General features: G+C 33.9%; 2 protein-coding genes across 2 annotated transcripts; one reads left to right on the top strand and one right to left on the bottom strand.

Moving 5' to 3' along the window:
- The first annotated feature begins 247 nt into the window (after positions 1-247).
- LOC131660322 (protein EARLY STARVATION 1, chloroplastic-like) lies at positions 248-6,779 on the top strand. Its single transcript, XM_058929542.1, has 11 exons — positions 248-810; positions 1,427-1,512; positions 1,642-1,835; positions 2,921-2,960; positions 3,711-3,792; positions 3,875-3,952; positions 4,048-4,173; positions 4,601-4,722; positions 5,364-5,403; positions 5,707-5,781; positions 6,251-6,779. The coding sequence occupies exons 1-11, from the start codon at positions 488-490 to the stop codon at positions 6,414-6,416; spliced, it is 1,332 nt and encodes a 443-aa protein (XP_058785525.1). The 5' UTR covers positions 248-487; the 3' UTR covers positions 6,417-6,779.
- Positions 6,780-7,006: 227 nt separating this feature from the next.
- On the bottom strand, positions 7,007-15,621 carry LOC131660321 (O-fucosyltransferase 16-like). The gene is made up of 10 exons (XM_058929541.1): positions 14,972-15,621; positions 14,818-14,868; positions 14,612-14,702; positions 14,414-14,490; positions 13,718-13,806; positions 13,419-13,608; positions 12,495-12,676; positions 8,629-8,731; positions 8,015-8,346; positions 7,007-7,919 (listed from the first exon to the last, which is right to left on the bottom strand). Exons 1-10 carry the CDS (start codon positions 15,191-15,193, stop codon positions 7,490-7,492), a joined length of 1,767 nt encoding a protein of 588 aa, XP_058785524.1. The 5' UTR covers positions 15,194-15,621; the 3' UTR covers positions 7,007-7,489.
- Between the last annotated feature and the right edge of the window lie 5,770 nt (positions 15,622-21,391).

The following is a 21,391-nucleotide window of genomic DNA, read 5'->3' on the forward strand; positions in this document are numbered from 1 at the left end:
TATAAGATATATTAAATTAAATTAAAATTAAATTAAAATAATGAATTAAAAATTAACAAAAGAAATAGAACAGGGATATGGTGTTTCTCACCTTTTCATCCAACAAAGATAGCGATGGCGCGTGAAGAAATGACACGTGGCACGAGGAAAGTGGAATAAGAACAAGGGACAGAAAATGTAGTGGGACCCATTTGCTCACATGTATATGTATACACTGAACAAATCTCGGGATTCGCAGCCATGCTCGGATCTGATCTCATCGCTCTCACTCTTCTTTCCCCTTTCTTCCTCATTTCCACTTCTACTTTCACACTCTCAGATCAAAATCAAATGCTTCAAAACATTCCCTCTTTAAATTCCAATTTTACCCTCACCACTATTATACTCTAACCGAAAACGGTTACACGGTTACAGAGGAGAACGATTTGCAGTTACACATTTTCAACTGCATTACACTCAATTCTTCAATGTTACTGATTCTGCATTAATGGCGGCGAGTTCTAGAGGCTTCTCAACGACGCAGTTCGATTTCAAGCTCAGAGCAACACGGCTCAATGTTGCTCTATTACCTAACAATTACTTCCCGGAGCTATGCCGGAGGAAGCGGAGAAAGATGTTTTCCGATGGTGAACGAGTTCGACTCGGTAATTTCGAATTTCGATGCTGTTGTTCTGATTCGGTTGCTCCGATTCGTAAAACGAGTGGACCTGAGAAAATTGAGGAGCGGAGATTCGATCCGAAGAAAAACCCTCACGTTCATAGAGTTAGAACTCGAGCTACTCCAGCTGCAATGCCGTTCGCTTCTCCACCGTATGTATATTGTTGAAATCAGTTTTGTGTTTTCTTTGCTCAAATTTGTTATTGTAATTAGGTGAACTTTGCATCTTGTGTGAACTCTCCATGAAGATGGAAAATGAAAACGGTTTTAGCAGTCAAAATGAAATAATCGCATGAATGTGTGGTTTTCGTGTGATCTTAGATCTCTAATCTGTACACACTTGATAAGAGATTAATTTGTTTTATTCATAGTGGTTCAGTATGTAAGAATTTATATGTGTTTGTGTCCGAAACTACCACCGACATTTGTGATTAGGTATAATTTTTTCATTTTTACAAATTATTAATGGTGTCGACGTGAGAGTGTCGGTGTGTGTTTCCGTTGTCATGGTGCTGGAATGTTCTGAACTAGATTCTAGAGCATGGAAGGACTAAAGCTTACTGTTCTTTGTTTTTTTACTTTCTATATATGCATTTTACCGACTCTTCACAGTTTACTTCAGAAAATGAAGGATGCTCCTTTGTTTGTGGAAAATGTTATGTTATAAATATCAATTGTTTTTTCTTTATACTTTTTACAATATACCGTACTACATTAACTGCAACTTTTTCTCAATTATTAATATGCTTTATGCCATGATGGCCACAGGTCCCTTTTGAAGCAGGAAAAGTTCTCTCCTCGTTGCACCCCAAGAAATTCTGGTCCACAGTCACGAGACACCCCGCCCAAAAGAGGTAGTTTATCACTGATGTTGTCCTTTAATTTGCTCCATACATTGATGGAGGTTATCTTACATGTTTTCTACTAGTCAATCCTGGAATGTTGAATATTATGTATGTTTGTGTTCCCTGGTTCCTAAACAGACACTGGTATAGCAAATGAGAAGGACTGGGGCATCAGCCTGTTAAATGAAAATGTTAAGGAGTCCGGGACTAATGAAGATGGGAGTACCTGGTACAGAGAAAATGGGGAAGAGCTCGGTGAAAATGGATATAGATGTAGATGGACAAGAATGGGTGGTCAATCTCATGATGGTTCATCAGAATGGAAAGAAACGGTATTTATACTTTTAATGTTTGGATGTAGTTTTTTGTTAATAAAAGGTGAGAATAAATCTACAGAAACAGTGTATGTTAAAGTAATTTTTTAATTAGAGCTATCTTATTTCTTCTATCTTACTTTGATTAGTCAACAAATATAACCTTGGTTGACAACTGCCAATGATCCTCGTTTGCTTAAAGGCATCACTGTACTATAACTCTATAAGCCTATAATGAAGAAGTGGACTTCTGTAGCAAATAGAGATGAGTGATATTAATTACCAAATTGTAGATTGTAAAGATTTTGACGCCGACTTTCTGTTGATAAATGATTCACAGTACTTTTTGTCAAGAAATATTGTGGGAAAATTATCAAAGTAGTAATAATAAAAACTTACAACTGAGAACTTTATGTTTTTGCTCCAATAGCTTTAGATCATTTTCTCATCAATTCGATTAAACGCTGCAGTAGCTTAGATAATGTCTTAGTATACCCAGTATGCATGTAATAAGGAGAGGATAATGGTGTCTAATCACATACCCACCTTGAAAATATTGAACACTGCATTCTTGAAGTTCAACTTTAACTCTTGGAGTGGCTCTTGATTAAAATTTTCGCTTTTCATGTAATTTATGTAATTTCAATTGTTATTTTTTTCTCGGCTCTGATCTATTTGTGGATATTGGATAATCTGAATATAGTTCTATGATAATTTGAAGGTTAATAATGAAAAGGAGTGTTTTTTAGAAACCTTTGATTTGTTTTCCAATTTGTTGTATAATTCATCAGGCTAGTTATTGCAATGCTGAGTTGCATGCATTATCACGTCTTATTTTTGAGCAAACTAAGGAGTTAATAATTCCATTGACATGACATTAGTTATATTTTCATATGTTTTAAGCTCATTACTTTAACACTTTTTTTGTACCTGAATTAAATTAGATATGATTCGTAGCATGTTAGGTTGGTTTTTTATAACCCCGTCAAATGCCTTCCTAGGTGGATTTATTTTAATGTGATAGATTGACAGTATTCAGGACCCCTATCAATATCACACCCCGGGTGGATTCATTTAATTGCCTTTATTGATCTAATTGACAGTGGTGGGAGAAGAGCGACTGGACTGGATATAAGGAGCTAGGTATGTTACTTTACACTTGATATAGAGACATCACTGAAAGTTCTTACGCATTCTTAGTTCGTCTGGGGCCAGTCTAAAATTACTTCTGGGTAGAAGTACATGATTGTTTTATTTTATCGAAAAAGATAGTTTGAGGTGTTTAAACTTACTTCTGGACCCTTGCTCAAACATGCTGCTTATACATTTAGCATAATTCAGTAGATTTATTGCAACATCTGAATTTTTATAACATGTATATGTACGCATAAAGATGTCATTCGATTGTACTATGATTATTATGTGCACATATAAAACGTGTTCCTTCATATGACCTACTAATATCTGCAACTCTTTAATATCTACAGACAGTCATAAAATTTATGTCGAGTGCAATGAATCAATTACTATGATATGACTGTAGCATAGCCACTAACTAAATGAATAAAGTGTGATACTTAAAAATCTTCCCACTAAGTTATGGGATAACTGAGCTGAAATGTCATGCACTATCCTAATCTGCCTGACAGTTGATAAGCAGATTATGCTACTAGAATGTCCTTCAAAGTTCAAAGTTTATTTTAACTTTGCCCCTGTTTTATGTTTTATCATCTAAGCTTTGTTAAACCATTGTCTGAATCAACTACCATTATCATCTAATAGTGTAATTTATTGAAGAAACACTGAGTAGCAGAGTTGTTATGTTGAGATTTCTCAAACTCTTGAACAACCTAGCCTGTGAGTGATTGTGATTAATTTTGTAAGTTCTTTCAGGTGTAGAGAAATCTGGCAGAAATTCCGAGGGGGATTCTTGGTGGGAAACATGGCAAGAAAATCTTCATCAAGATGAATGGAGGTCATAGCTTTTATTTCTCTGCTTGATTCGAATAAGTAAACCCTGTGAATTACTTACACAACTTTCTTGTTTCAATTTACAGTAACATAGCAAGAATAGAGAGGAGTGCACAAAAACAAGCAAAATCAGGAACTGAAAATGCTGGGTGGTATGAAAAATGGTAAGTTGATGTATCTTACAAAACAAAAGTTGGCTTCTCTATACATTATTAATGGAACAAAATGCATTTAGAATTTATGACTCTGTTTAACTTAGGTGGGAAAAATATGATGCTAAAGGTTGGACTGAAAAGGGGGCACATAAGTATGGTAGACTGAATGAACAATCATGGTGGGAAAAGTGGGGAGAGCATTATGATGGAAGAGGATCTGTTCTCAAATGGTATGTATTATAGCTTAGTTGATTAATTTCTTGTAGCAACGATTATCCATACGCTTATAGGTGAGCCTCATATGGATGAATAACTTACAGCTCAGCAGTGGATTTTGTGAAATTTTATCGAACAATCTTATTTGATTTATGTTTATTTCAGCGGTACTAGGCTTACAGGTGTTGGTTGAACTTGAATCATAATTTTCTTTCCTGCACCTGAACCTCAGTTCTGTTTTCTCTTTTTATTTTTAGTTTGCCACACTTGTTCTCTCTTTGTTTTTGTCTCTTAAAAGTTTTATTTTTCTGTTGATTTCATTGGATACAAGTAGATTATTTGGAAGTTTATCATAATTTTTAACCATGAAGGGTTCATTTTTGTTCTAGTCCTGAATTTTATCTTCTCCGTGCTTTCTTTTCCTTGCTTACACTTCTTCAGGACAGATAAATGGGCTGAAACTGAACTTGGAACAAAATGGGGAGACAAGTGGGAGGAGCGATTCTTTAAAGGCATAGGTTCGCGTCATGGGGAAACTTGGCATGTATCTCCAAGCAGTGAACGTATGTTATATTTACTATATTTTTATATTATTACTTATAAAGTAGTCTTTCACATTCATTTCATATTTGGTTATTCCCGTGCTGTAACCAAAAGCTGTGGCTGTTTGTTCCATTAGTTGTTGTCAGAGTGCACCCAATGTAGTCTTGGGGGTTTCATTTCATTAAAAGCTCGAACCTTCCCATTGATGTAATAAAATATAGGATGCAATACTTGTAGCTTTTCTTAGAGATGCATTACTTTTAACTTTTCTTAGAGTGATTGCGAGTTAGTTTTTGAAAGATTTTGGAGGGGAGGGTTTTGGAGGGCTATATCTATTTTTGATATGTGTTCGATATTCTAAAAAAGTCTAAAAATTAAATAATACATTAGCATATAAAATTATATTGTTTTTAAAACATTTTTAAAATATCAAACACATATCAAACAACCCTTAAGGTATTATTCATGTATCTCATGATTCTAAAAAGTTGAACTTGTCTTTGTTCCAAGGTCCACTAACCTGGGACTTTCTGGATTTTCTCCTATAAGTCTATGTCAGTGGCTGCCGTGTCCATCTCCCCCCACCATATGCTTGTTACATGGTTCTCGCTCTAACATAACCATTTTTTTTAATTCAATGCAATTTTTATCCTTTTGGCAGGTTGGTCAAGAACTTGGGGTGAAGAGCACTTTGGAAATGGGTATAGAATCAAAGCTTCCATAAAATAACTAGTTGATTTATTTGTGTGGATGATGAGCGCAAAAGAGACTCGGATTATTGAATAGATATATATATATATATATATATATATATATATATATATATATATATATATATATATATATATATATATATATATATATATATATATATATATATATATATATATATATATATATATATACAATGTCTCAGTTTCTTTTACCACTTTCGCAAAATGATTTCCTAAAAATGTTACTTCTCTGTTACACCTGCTAAATGGCTCGGATTTTGCTTGTAACAGGAAAGTCCATAAGTATGGAAACAGCACAACCGGTGAGAGCTGGGACATAGTTGTAGATGAAGAAACTTATTATGAGTAAGGATATTCTCTACTGCATTTTATCTCTCTATTTACCTATTTTTCTAGGCCACGGGTGGGACTCTCTAGTGAGACTAATCTCTACTCGGGTGCTAACTTAGCCGTTCCCACATGGTGCTTCTAAAAAAAGGCATAATATCTTTTTTATCTATGATTCCTAGTATGTCTAACATTTAGTTTTGAATCCCATGATCTATGACATAAAAGATGAAATATCCCTAAATGATTATTTGGAGGACGACCCACAGCCGTAGGTGGGTATTTGAAACTTTATTTTAAGTCCTAAATTAATGATGGCATTGAAGTTGTAGAGGAAAAATTTCACTAAGACTTGTTTAGTTTATCGTAGAGAAAATTTTCACTGTAAATAACTTTTATTTATATTAGGAATGAAGTTTTAGTATAGTCAAGTTTACTCTATATCCATATTGCTTATATTCATTTTGAGTTTGTCTCTCTTATGAAGGGCTGAACCTCATTATGGATGGGCGGATGTCGTGGGTGATTCAAGCCAGCTGCTTTCGATTGAGCCCCTGGAGAGACCACCTGGTGTCTTCCCCAGTTTAGACTTCGGTTCACCACCATTGCCACAAGCAGATGACCCTCCAGATGATGAGCCCTCGTCACAGTGAAAATCTGACTTACAAGCACCATCGTCTATTTTGTTTAATTTTTAGAGTGATCATGTCATTAAGAGGAACTCCATTTGTGAAAGATATATATTGTAGATTAATCATTTTATTCATTCTTTCCCATCTTAATGATATTCTCATTATTTTTCTATTTACTTAAATCCATCTTTCTGGTCCACGAATTATCCCTATCCAAAAGTTCTAGACATGAGAAGTTGGGCTCGCAGAATTTTTTTTAACAATTCCATCTAACCACTTATCTGGCTTTTTAACAATTCCATCTAACCACTTATCTGGCTGCACTTTCAGATCTGGTGTTCCTATTTCCTTAATACTATGATAAACACGGACCATAGATAGTCTAGTGAATAATCTCTTCAAATATAGCTAGCTGCTTTGTCAACTGCTCTAACCAAATAGACACACACACTTAGATTAGTAAAATTTACTTACCAATTTTAACTAAATTTATATAAGAAATTATTTGATTTAACAAAAGAATTATACCTACCAGTATTTGTCAAAAAAAAAAAAAAACTATACCTACCAGGTAAACGGACCACAACTATGTTTACTTCAGGCGCAAAAACTTAAGTTGGTATCCTGTTGCTTCTGTAAGTAAATTGACAGTGTCAATGTCAAAATAGATATGCACGAAAGTATATGTCCAACAAATTCTCAACGAAAATATACAGATTTTCCTACTTCCTAACAAACTCAATGATGTATGCAGCTAAAAGTCGAACGGCGGTCATTCCATTCCACTCAATACTCAACTCTGATCAACCCCTCTTTCCAGATATTTATAAGTCCAAACACCAACAAAATTCAGCATCAAATCGAGGCCATGATGCTCTTAAAAATGCACAAATTGTTCCTATGATTAAATTTTCAAGATGTCTTCATACTAGCCACTTCAAGTTCAGCTCAGCCTGTATTGAAAAATATGTTTTTTTTTCTGTTTCCGGTATGTAGGCTTTATTAGCAACTTTCAAACAAGCAGCTGCTGCTTAAGAAGTTATGACAAAAAGAGTCAGCAGATATATCTGCCACCGCTGAATACTGCAGCTTCACTAGTCTGATATAATTTCCTCCAACTCTGGATCCTCAAAGTTCAGAGTTTCATAGTCTGACATTGTTTCATTGAACATATCTTTATCTGTAAGATCATTCTGGTCATCATCATCATTATCATTATCGTTATCATCATCATCATTATCATTATCATCAACATCCACTTCACTCGCTTTCTTGTTTGAAAATTTTCTAGGTCCAGAATTTTTGGCCGCTTTGGCCACAGAATCTTCACATATGCATGTAGATGGATTTTCATGAAACCCGCCTCTACCAGGTCTAAGCTCTTTTGGCTCACCCATGAATCCTTTCTGGAAAGTTCGGACACTAGAAGCAAAAACATCCCAAGTCAAATTACTTCTGTTCAAGAATAATCTGTAGAGTTTTTTAGCATTAGGACGAATGGTTGGTTTGTGCCCAAAGTATCTCCTATAAGAAAATGAACAGAAAGAAAATTAGCAAGTGTAGCTCTATTAGTGACCAACAGAAAGTGAAAATAAACATGCAAATGGAGTAGAGCATACCTTCGTCCAGCTAATATTTTAGCCATGTTACCATTGTTATTGGTGACAAACACATCGCTTTCATCACAAACAATAAAATCAAGTGCAGCCATGCGAGAAGAAAACGAAGAAAATGGTTCTAGTTCTTCCTTGGTAGTAATGGTTTCTTTTGAATGGTAATTAGGAAATAATGCTTTGAGAGGTGCCAATGTTTTTTCCCCTCCATATACTTCTCCAGATGCAACATAAATATGAACATCAGAACCATATCCCAATGCTCTTAGCATTAGACCAACTTCTTCTGGGGTTAACGGGCATCTCCCCTGCCTCCTGGCCCTATCAGGATTGCTTTTCTGCATATTGATAGTCATACTCTCTTTGTTAATCAGTTTTCTCATGCAAACATAGTCGGATGAAATATACTCTATCAAATAATGCCTATTTAGGCATCTTGCAACAAGCAGGTTTAAAGACAGTTAAAATGTTAAAAGCCATTGCTGATATTCATTTAATGAAAAACCCAATTAGGTTTATATGAACCGTGTCATTATAAAAAATAAAACAAAAATATTGTCAAATAGCGAATAGGTTTCATTATCTCTTAACAGTAGTAAAATTTAACATGCGAGCCTTACATGTAGTGTTTTCCATCTCCTCCTTATTGTGCTCAGTTCTTTCTGCTCCTTCTCTCCTCCACCATAGTCACATCCAGAAAATGCAAGCATATCAGGTTCAAATCTGTAGCAGAAAAAGTGGGTCAAATTTAGAAATTACTCAATTCTTATTCTACCTAATAGGATCTATGCAAAATATTAAGTTAGATTAGAGGGCTCTGCATGGTCTTCAAAGTTTCAATTATTCATATTTATTTTATATTTTGCTTAAAAGTGTGATCCAGTACAAAAGCTTCTATATGTTAAAGTAGCTTATATTTTGCTTATATGTCACATTACTTATTTACTGTGTGCAATAGTGCAGCAGGTTGAACAAATTTATTTTCTATTAATCTATTAACTGTTGAGTTAGTTTCTAACAGAAATTTGCAGTTACTGCTAAATCTAGCAGTGCTGTGCTTCTGCTCTCTATAAATAAAGAGATACACCATTCTGCAATACTACAATGATCATTCAGACTCTCTTCTTTGTTTTCTTAATTTTTCTCACTTACCTTTATTTTCTCGGTATTGGTATCATAAGCATGATCTATCCTCGTTACTCATGGTTTCTCCAAGTAATCTGTTCTCTTTACTGGAGTGTCGGGTTCTGTCCTTAGCTCCAACCACAAATTCGGACCAAATCTTTACGGAAATGGATTAGAATAAATTTATGCAAACGAAGCAGAAGGTGGAAGATGTTGTTCATTACCAGAACCTGCAACATTCCTTGTCAATCTCACAATTCCTTCTTCAAACTACATCGCTAATTTCTCGGATTTTTAAACTTTTTGTCTTCATTCCTTCGAATGCATTCATGTATAGCAGATTTGGGAACAAGTCCATAATTTTTTATGGAAAATAAAAGTATTTATAAATATCTCGCATGAATCAAGTTGGCTTTGAGTCTTTATTGTCAATTGGTGATTGCAATCATCTCATCGATTAATAGTAGTAGTGACCGGAGGCTTACCGGAGGAGTATGATCCCTTTATCTCTGCAAACTTGCAGACATTTGACATGTTGCCATTTTGCAAAGTTAATTCAAAGCTTCTTGTGCAGGAAAGTAGTTTATCAACCTCACCCAAACGCTTCTTGCCATTTTAGAAGTAGAAAATGGCATTTCTCTCCAATGTGTTGTTTATCAACCTCACCCTAACGCCGTTACACCAGCCAGCAATTAGTACATCACAATATCCGGTCTCCAATCCTCTAGCTATTCATCAAAGCAACTTAAAGAATCACACCCATCTGCGTCATAAACTGAGCTGCCCTCATCAGAACTAGAATTTTACATCTTCAATCCCTTCTCAACCTCCATATAGTCGCCTCCCTGTGGTCACAGCAGCCACTTCTGTGGTTATGTTATGGAGGCCATAATGCAGTCACTACTCTGTTATTTGTCAGATCTGACAATGCTCCAGTCATGATGCTACCGTTTGTAACTATCAACACACATTCGCAGCAATTCTCAGGTTTTCCACTGTCATTTCAACCATACCAGAATACCTGGCATGCACCGTATCATTATGCTCCATCTCCTTCCTTTATATCTCAGAAAATACCTTTGTCGCCTCTAAACAATGGTTCTCATCCTTACTTTGGTGACCCTTTGTATGAGAATAGATTGGTTTCCTATCCAGCTCAACAAGCTTTGCAAAGTTTCAGCACTGTTAATTGTTAGTTTCATCAACAACCTACCTTAAACTACACTGAAACACTATATCCTATGGCGAAAGAAGTTACAACCAGAACAATACACACTTCAGCTCTCACTAATGGATAGCATATCCATCAACGGGATTTAAATAAATGTCGATTTAAACTAGATGACGAGGTTTACATTCAAACTCATGATAACTAATATCTTTGTATATGAGTTGAATTAAGCTCCCAGTGAACTGAAATGGGCTCCCAAGGACTGATTTGAAAGACTTGGATCTGCACTGCTGAATTTTGAATTTTTTTTTTTGGGCCAAAAGTAATTCTTCAAAATCATTATTAGCCACTGAGCTTTGGTTTTAAATCAAGCAAACGTGACCTTTTACTCTTTACTGTAGATGGCAGTCAGCAGCACTCTCTTTTTGTGCTCGATTATGTGGATGAATTATTGTAACAAAGAGTTCTATTGATCTTATCCAGCAGTTAATTACTAAATTGAATTTTAAATTTGTTCTCAAACATCTTGGGAGACTTGACTATTTTATGAGGATTGAAGTGAAGAGGCTAAAGGATGGCTCCTTAATCCTTTTTCAAGCCAGATATATTCAATAGTTGTTGGCTAAAGCACAAATGTCCCAAAAAGCTAAAGCTATTTCTACTACAACGATTGGAGGGTATAGTATCAATTTCTGTCTCGGCCTCCAGAGAATCATTAGAAAGTGGTACATAGATTTCTTATATTTATGAGGCACTGATAATCATGGTCTTCATCTTAAACCTTCTGTTCCGGGTAAAACAAGTAGCCATAAAAGTCTACTGTGATGCAGGTTGGGAAGCTGGCCCAGGTGATATAGGTCTTGTCTTGTGCAATGTAAGGCCATAAATAGGTTTCTTCGTGGTCTAAGAAACAACCACGGGTGGCTATATCGAGTGCAGAGGTTGAGTTGAGGATTCTGGCAACAACAGGAGCAGAAATTCTATGGATAAACCCCCTATTAAATGAATTGAAAGTGTCTATTGTTATTTCTCATATCTTATGTGACAATCTCAGCACCATGACATTAACTCAGTTCTATTTTATATCTATTTATACGCTAAAACAAAGCATGTGGAGCTTGATATCTTTTTGCAAGATAGAAAGTTCTTAACAAGGCTCTTGTGACGGTGGCATCCCTGCAAAAGACCAGCTGGCTGATATTTTAACCAATGTTTCTCTATTCAAAGACTTCTCACCCTCAGAGACAAACTTGGTCTATACTATTCCTTGGCTCACCTACCATCACGTTCAAGGGGGGATCTTTGTTTAGTTTTTATTTTTCCTATATTTTGCATTACTTACTAATTTACTGTGTGCAAATTAACAGTAGACTAATGCATGTCAGTGTATTATTATAATAATACATGCTGGTGTATATTTGTGTGTTAAAATAGAAACGAGGCAAGGGACTCTAACTTAACTTGGAGTAGTAATCTGTATTGAAACTTTAGTAGTGCATTGTGTGCCATATACTGTAAATTTGTTTTTACTCATTTTGAACCTTTATAATTCTGTTTCACTAGATATGATCATTCTATTTATATTCACTGCAATAAAAGCTGGAAATAACCAAGTACAAATTTACGGTATATGGAACACAATGCACTACTCAATCTAGCATAAAGATCACAAGTCAGTCTCAAGTTATTAATAATAATATTCAGAGTTTTACTAAATATTTTCTCCCCTAATTTTATCGAAACTCCCATAACTTCAATAGACTGATTTAGTTTCAGCCACCTAATAGTTCCCTAACTAGACAAAAAGTTTCAACATAAGGGCGTCAAAGGTGTCATGTATGTCCACCTTATCAAATATGAATTATATTACTTGTAAACGATGTTAAATAAAATTGCGGTCCTCCCCGAAACTGAACATTCAAGTGTTTCATGTTTGTGCAAAAAAGAATGGATAACAAGCAAATGTAACGAGGATACCAGTATAAAAGCAAGAACTGAACCCAGTTTTGACATGCATTTGTATACGAGCAAATTCTTAACAACGACAATGATCGACATATATGGATTCTTATATTATAGTTTTAGTGGTTAACAAATTGATGAATCTGATTGATAAGATTACCCGGGCAAGTAAATTAAACAGGACAGCCAAGACAAACAGACAACAAGAAGCAAAGTCAAACAGACTACCTCAAATGCAATGCAATGTAATGCTTCTTTCTCATCCTCACCCGCTTGACCAATTTTTCACCCATTTCTTGTATTGGATCAGTAAATCTTAGAGCTTGGTAATTAACTCTGCATCTCAACTTCTGATACTCAGTATCCAACCTGTTTGCAAGCCTGTAGTCAAACTTGTTGAGTTGAACAGCCTGCCATATAAATGGAGCAACAACATTAAATATCTTTCCTCATAATCAAATGTTCAAATAGTTATTGATTTATTAATCTCACTGGATAAATTGGTCAGAATTTAAAGCATTGATTACTTGTTTAAGCTAAAAAAGAAAGTTGGTAGAGACTAGAGCTTTCATTACTTCCAAAGTTTTCCTACAACTCTTGCAGTATCAAGGATACAAAGCGTCCTATTTTGATAACCAAAATCGGCCAATTTGTAGAAACAAAACTTCAAAGTGGGTTAAATTTAGGTACTAGGTTTGAATATTTAATGATCATACGGCAGGCGTTATCAGTCATAGAATGGCTAGCATGAATCAAAACAATCTTCAAAATATTCAGGCAAATCATCGAGAAAAAATAAGGATCTGGATCTTGCAAATAGTTCAATTATAATATCCCTTGGCAAATAGAAAAGGCACTTCAGGCACCACACATCGGGGTTAAAATTCAATGGTAGCCTACTGAAAAAAACCTGAAAAATTCATTATGTAAATGCATCTAAAATACGCTTACTGTAACATCTATTCGTAATGATTTGGACTCTAGTCCTTAATATAAAAGCAGTTAAAACTTCCTGCTACTATTATATATCTTCCAAGCAATAAATAACAATCAAACTGATAGATGAAGGCACCTCCTACTTAACAGGGAGAATCTAATTAGTTATACAACACATTAAGTTCCAGTAGCACTTCTATGAAATGAAAAACTTACACGCTTTTTCACGAGTACAGGCAGTATACGATTTATGTAACATCTCTCGTTACATTTCCTGGGAACACGCATGTTGTATGCAGATAATGCTTTCCTACCCTTAGTAATACTTGGGAGTTGCTTGATAATTTTGACATCATTTGATAAATATGAGGTAAACCAATTAACATCGAAGATCTCTGAGAAGTTACTGCAAAAGGTAAAGTATGACATTGTATCACAAACTTACATAAAACACTGAGATTGATACACTTCAATACAACTAAGCCAAATTACAATATATCCTTTCTGCAACTGACCTAGAATCTTTCCAGTAAGATCGTTGATCCAATTTTGGAACAACCAGAGTAGCATTCAAAATTCGCGCAACAACAACAGCATCTGTAATCTGCCATTTGCAGAAACAAAATGATTGACAATGATAGTCGAGTACTCAAATAGTTTGCAAATAATAAGCAGCACCAACATCAGTCATTAAATACAGTAGTGTACGATCCTCAAAATGTAAAGCAGAAAAGATTCACTGGTTTCAATACTCCAGATTTTGCGGCAAACAATTAACCGATACTTTTTCTTAAAGCCAAACAGATAGGATCTAAAAACATAAGGGATGCATCTCTTTCACAGAGGAAAGCAATAGACAAATAGGATTCTCAACAAGTTTTAAGACATCCATAAGCAACAGATTGGAGAAAAATGTGCCAATAACTAATGCTCCGTGATTATTTAATTAATATACAACTCCGAGTCCAACAAGTTTAGTCCGTTTTCTCATCAAATGCCACATTACTTACTACAGCATGGGCAAGTTAATTTCATTTGACAACCTTAAAATCTAAGGCAAATCTGATTGAGGAAGCATATCCTTTTTGAGTTCATTTCACATTTAACAAATTTATTCAGAACATACTATATAAAAGAAAATAAATCCAGATATGGAAGCCATGCTTGACTATAGCAGTATTAATGAGAATGACAGTACTCCAGAGAAATACCCCAGTTCTTTGTTGATTCAAGCCTCCACTAGTTGCAATCAACAAATACCGATTAGGCCTCGTAGTCACATGAGCTTCTGCCATTGGAAAAGCATAGTTATGTCATTTTCATACATATACACATAACCAAATCAAGTTTCAAACGAAAAAGTTTAACATCACATCACTCGATTACTGAACCAACAAATGTTTACGCACTTGGAAACTTGCTGCTGGCATTGCTGCAGCCATAGAAGTGCTCCGAATTTCTAGAACTCCACACATCGTGACTCATCTTTCCTCCATCTTTCTGATCGTTACAATTATTAAATCGAAACAAAAACACAAAACCAAGAAATCAAGATCCAATAACAAAATCGCAGAATCTACATCAAACACAAACAGAAGCAAGAGAAAGCCCTAACCGGAACGTGAAACACAGGTTTTCCAATCGCATCATTCGCTTTACCGTTAAACTGTACATCAATTCCACACATAAGAAACCAAAAACACAAAATAGCGACGGATTCACGATCAATTACTGGATAGAGTGAATGCTAAGAGAGTGAGTGAAATTACCGCGGTGTAGTGGCGTCTCCGGTGCATTTGATCGGATTCGATGGGAGAAGGAGCTAGGAAAGAAAGCACAGCGAAGAGAAAGAGTAGAGCGGCAGCGACGGCAGAAATCATCGGAATCATAAGACGGAAGCGTTGGTAGAAGTGGTGGCGCCGCCGCTGAAATGCCATCTTTTCTCCCCCTCTGAACAGAGTAGAATGGGAGGAGATACCAAATAATTTCATCTTCGATTCATCATCATATCATTAATATTTTTATTTATAATATTAAATATTAATGGTAAACAAACAATAAATTAATTAAATCAAATCAAATGAGTTGAAATGAAGTAGTAGGAGAAGAGTGCGTTATGCGTTGGAATGAAAATTTGTTACATTCTGGAAGAGATTATTGATGATGAGTGAGTGGGTGGGTGGGGGATAGAATGAAACAGAAAAGAAAAGTACTGAAAAAAAGCCTAGTGTGAATAATGGAAGTGGCTGGGCTCATCTACTGCAGAAGGTTTTCTTGCTTTCGACACTAAGCATCGCCTTCATTGTCTTTTGCCATAGTTTTGTTATTTGGAATTTTGATTCTTTCTTCCCCTTGCACGTGGACTCTCGTGCTATCTCTGTTTATTGTTTTTTTTAATGAATGCGTTTGCGCTTTCGGTTCATCGACATTGGAGATTTGTTGTTATGCTACCATTTAGTATTATCTTTTTGTGTCCATAAAAATATATAGTACATATTATCTAGGAATGAATTTGTTTATGAAATTAACAATGAATCGTGATCGTATCCGAACCAATCCAAAAGTAAAACCGTAAATCAAACCAATCCAAAAAAACCACATTTGGTTTGGATGATTTTTGGACTGAACCGCGCGGTTCGGATTGGTTTACGGATTTTATTTCACAAAATCGAACCAAACCGAACCGAACCGCATTTTAACTTAAATTTTGAATTTTAATAATTAATTTATTATCTTTTCAAATCCAATTGCACACGGCCACACCTCACGTTTTGAATTTTAATAATTAATTACATTTTGAATTTTAATAATTAATTTATTAACTTAAGTTTTGGCATAATCCACTTAGTTTATATATATATATATATATATATATATATATATATATATATATATATATATATATATATATATATATATATATATATATATATATATATATATATATGTAGGGGACGACTCAAGTGAGAACATTTGATTATTATGAGAAATAAGAACAATGAATCACGACCATTAAATTTTGACTTTTTTATTTTAATGGACTTGATTGGTTTCTGTTTCTATGATCCTTAATATTTATTTTAAATTAACATAGAAAGAGAAGCTAATCCAGTTCATTAAAATCAACGAATCAAAATTTAATGGTCGTGATTTATTGTTCTCATTTCTCATAATAACCAAGTGTTCTCACTTGAGTCGTCCCCATATATATATATATATATATATATATATATATATATATATATATATATATATATATATATATATATATATATATATATATATATATATATATATATATATATATATATATATATATATATATATATATATATATATATATATATATATATATATATAAGGAGGGTTATATTGACTCCAAGAGTAAGTTATAACAACTTACTCCACATCTTTGACCATTAATTCTTTTCAATCTAATGGTTAAAAATAATAAGTCATTAAATGTAGAAAGAGAAAACTATTCCTTATTATTTTTAACCATTAAATTAAAAAGAATTAATGGTCGAGATGTGAAGTAAGTTATTATAGCTTACTCTTGGAGTCAATATAACCCTCATATATATATATATATATATATATATATATATATATATATATATATATATCTCCTCTATATATATATATATATATATATATATATATATATATATATATATATATATAGAGGAGATATATATATATATATATATATATATATATATATATATATAGGGGACGTATCAAATAAGAACTTTGGCTATTATGAGAACTGAGAACTTTTAATAATAACCGTACGATTTAAAATCAATGTCTCAGATTTCACTCAAATTTTAAAAGACAATAATTAATAGGTAGATTCTGATTTAAATACATATCACATAAATGCATATCTGAGCATTGATTTTAAATCATACGGTTGTTATTAAAAGTTCTCATTCTCATAATAACCAAAGTTCTCATTTGATACGTCCCCATATATATATATATATATATATATATATATATATATATATATATATATATATATATATATATATATATATATATATATATATATATATATATATATATATATATATATATATATATATATATATATATATATAAGAAAAGGGGTTATGCACTGACAAAGTAAAATATTTTTACACTGTCAACCAATCACCACCATGCATCCAATTAAAACATTATTTTATTTAAAAAAAACTTTAATGACATAGCACATTCATGACTCTCTATTGGATGACAGTGTAAAATAGTTTTACACTGTCAGTGCACTACCTTTTTTATATATATATATATATATATATATATATATATATATATATATATATATATATATATATAATTCTCTACTGTCTAATATATGTATTTCATTTATAATGTATTTTTAGTTTTCTACTGTTCTTGTAATATAATTTCTTTTGTATCATGTATGGTATAATATCATATATTATATTGACATTGAATTACTTTCCTTTTTTCTTTTATTTCAGTACATTTTTATTTTATAGTGTAAACCGCAGTCCACCGAACCGATCCTAACCGCATTGGTTTGGTTTGGATGTCTTTTTAAAAATCAACCGAACCGCATGCATTTTTATCTCGCGGTTAGGTTGGCTTTTATGCTCAAAACTGAACCAAACCGCACCGCGAACACCCCTAAATTAATCCGAATAACTCGAACAAAGTTTAGAATTCAATTCCACAATAAATTGTTAAATGAACTAAATGAAATGAATATGAGCAAAAAGACTAAAAGTTTGTTTGAAAACGCAATGAAAAAGTGTCAGACGTGCGTTTGGTCAGAAGCTTCAATTTGTAGCTTCACAATTTCACGGTGCAAATGTATTGGAAATGTTGCAGACTCACGTTTACAAAACTAGAAGCTAATCCTAATATAGCATAAGATTGTTAACTAAGTTTAATGAACTTGAATTATGTACAGTTTGATTCATTAAATTCATAAGTCAACGCGATTATATATGAAAAATATTATATTGGCTTTATAAGTAGGTTTATTGATTTACTCTAAATCTTTGTTGGAACAATTAGGGTTTCAAAAAGAAGAGAAAAAGAAAAGAGAGAAGAGAGAAAACTATATTGAAAATTGATTTTATCAAAAGAAGTTGTTGTTACAGTTGTGAAGACTATATTGAATTTCAACATAATGCCTATTAATAGGCAACCAAGGCCCAGGCGTAAAACATACGAAGTTATACTTCGACCTAACAATTATATGTTATATTCGACTATATCGAATACAGCTGACTCTATAGCTACTTCGACTAGGCTGCAGAACTTTGTTGAACACAAACTCCTTCATGAAACCATGAATTACATCTTCTAACACAACTCATAATTCATGTTTTAAGACTTCTCATCCTGGTGCTTCTCTTCAACCCATCAAACCTGACTTTCTTTAGGGGTTTGGTGAGTATATCGGCTAGCTGCCGTTCGAACTTGCAATGCTCATGTTCAAGCTTTCTTTTATTTACTTGATCCTTGAGAAAATGATATCTCCTCTCTATATGTTTACCTTGACCATGACACATAGGATGATTGGGTAAGTCGATAGTTGACTTGTTATCTATAAACAACTTCATTTTCTTAGATTTCGTGATTTTGAGCTTTTCTAACAACATCTTTGTCCATATTTTTTGACATGTTGCATATGATGCAACCACGTACTCAGCATCACATGATAGCAAAGCTACGATGTTATGCTTCCTTGAACTCCAAGAGATTGGAACACCTCATATCATGAATATGTAGCCTGCAGTACTATTTTTCTCGTCTTGATCTTTACTGAAATTTGAATTGGTGTAACCATGTACCTCTGCATTTGTGTTGGTATTATTCTGTATAGGCATCAGCACACCATGATCAATTGTACCTTTAATGTATCTCAGCACTCTCTTGATTGCAATAAGCTGACATTCTTGGGGTTTCTCCATGAATCTGCTCAATAATTCGATGCTTCGGCAAATGTATGGCCCTGTATTGCATAGATACCTCAAGGATCCAATGATTTGTTTCTATAATGTTGCACTTACGAACTCATAATTTGTGTCCTTCAACTTTGCTCTACTTTCTAATGGCATGGCAGTTGCATTACAAATGCTCAACTTGAACCTTTTCAAGATATCTTGAGCATACTTCTTCTAATGAAAGAACACTCTTTCATTTGTGTCTTTGAACTTCATCCCTAATAAATATGACAAATTTCCTAGGTTGGACATTTCAAACTCCAACATCAGCTTTAACTTTTCTTATTTTTGTTTCATCTGCACGTGTGATCAAGAAATCATCTATATACAAGCATAAAATGATTTGGCTGACCCTGTCTACATCATTAACATATACTCCATGTTCTGAGGCATATTTTATAAAACTTTCTTCGATCAAGAAGTTATCTATTCTCTTATTCCAAGCCCTTTGAGCTAGCTTCAAGCCATATAGAGTCTTCCTCAATTTGTGCTCCTTCTGCTTTTGCCTTTTGATTTTGATTCTTGGTGGTTGAGTGACATAGATCTCTTCTTCCAATGGTCTATTCAGAAATTCTAATTTACATCTAATTAATGCATATTCCATCCTCTATATACAACAATTGACACAACAATTTTGATCATCTCCAGCCTTGCAACAGATGCATAGACTTTTTCAAAATCAATACCAAGATTTTGCATAAAACCTCTTGCTACTAGTATTGCCTTATGTTGGGCAAGTTCATAGTTTGACCTTTATTTCAACTTGTAGACCCACCTCACATCACTAGGCTTCTTGCTAGCTCTTTCGACAAGTTCCCAGGTCTTATTCTTCTTTATTGCCCTAAGTTCTTCTTGCATGGCTTCTAACCAATTTGAATCACTCATGGCTTGATATAAATCTATTGGTTCTAATTCAACCATCACCATCAGTTCTTCTATTAAGTCATCATCTGCGTTGATTACTTGATCTGGAAATCTCTCATATCCAGCTAGCCTTGTCGACTTAAATATCGTTCTAATCGATCTTATGACATTCTGCTCAGGTGGTTCTACATTTCAATTGACTGTCACTTTAGTTTGTTGGTCTTCTTATTCAAGCACGTTTGGGACTGTCTCTTCCATGTATCAATCTGACTCCTGAGTCCAATTCCACCATTTGCTTTCATCCACCAGAACTACTGATCACTATCTTATCATCATTTGATGAATACAACTTGTATGCACCAGTCGAATGATAACTTATGAGCACCATGGTCTGACTTCGATCATCTGGCTTCTTCCTCATTTGTTTAGGTACATGCCTAAAACACATTGATCCAAAAACAATAAGATGACTGACATTTGGCCTATGTCCTTTCCAAGCCTTATAAGGTATTTTCTCGGCTATCTTCTTTGTCAGACATCTATTTAGAATGTATATTATTGTCGAAGTTGCTTAATTCACCCCCAAACTCTTTTTGACATATCTTTAACTTTCAACATTCTCTTATTCATGTTCAATATACTTTTATTTCTCCTCTCAACTATATCATTATACTAAGGTCTATAGGGAACAATGACATCGTGCTATATACCTTCATCGTTGCAAAATTTTGCAAATACTCTAGAGCTGTATTCACCACCACCACCAGCTCTATGTTTCTTTAACTTGCATCCACTTTATATCTCAACGTGAAATTTAAACTTCTTGAACTGTGTGAATACCTCACTCTTTCTTTTAATAAGGTAAATCCACATATATCTAGTGAATTCATCTATGAAAGTTAGGAAATAACAGTTACCTCCATTCAACATTACTTCAAAAGGTCCACACACATTAAAGTGAACAAGCTTAAGCTTTTCTCTCGATTTAATGGATGAGTGATGTTTGAATGTTCTCTTATCCTTCTTTGCTTTACGACATTCCTCACACACCTGACTTGGTTTTTTTACCTGTTGTAAGTCATACACCATCTTTTTCTGGTTGAGCATACTTAGACCTCTGAAGTTTAGGTGTCCATATTTGGGATGCCATATCCAGTTCTTATCTTCGACAATGGTCGAAGCAAGACACTTATGATCTGTCGTGTTGATCTCTACTTTGAAGGTCTTGTTGTCTGCCAATGGTGCTTTCAGAATCAAACTTTCATCACCATCATCTAATTTTTTATAGGTTCATGTTGTACCCTTTAGCAAGTGATTGACATATGCTTATCAAATTAC

Source organism: Vicia villosa, linkage group LG3 (assembly GCF_029867415.1).
Source record: "Vicia villosa cultivar HV-30 ecotype Madison, WI linkage group LG3, Vvil1.0, whole genome shotgun sequence".
Classification (NCBI taxonomy): domain Eukaryota; kingdom Viridiplantae; phylum Streptophyta; class Magnoliopsida; order Fabales; family Fabaceae; genus Vicia; species Vicia villosa.

Bases quoted from the DNA above. Each gene is read 5' to 3' on its own strand.
- LOC131660322 (XM_058929542.1), top strand. From the start codon at position 488: ATGGCGGCGAGTTCTAGAGGCTTCTCAACGACGCAGTTCGATTTCAAG. The intron at 4,174-4,600 runs GTATGTATTATA...ACACTTCTTCAG, and splicing joins AGAGGATCTGTTCTCAAATG to GACAGATAAATGGGCTGAAA. The intron at 5,782-6,250 runs GTAAGGATATTC...TCTCTTATGAAG, and splicing joins GATGAAGAAACTTATTATGA to GGCTGAACCTCATTATGGAT.
- LOC131660321 (XM_058929541.1), bottom strand. From the start codon at position 15,193: ATGAAATTATTTGGTATCTCCTCCCATTCTACTCTGTTCAGAGGGGGA. The intron at 14,491-14,611 runs GTGCGTAAACAT...TTCCAATGGCAG, and splicing joins TGCCAGCAGCAAGTTTCCAA to AAGCTCATGTGACTACGAGG. The intron at 13,807-14,413 runs GTATTTCTCTGG...TGCAAATGGCAG, and splicing joins TGAATCAACAAAGAACTGGG to ATTACAGATGCTGTTGTTGT.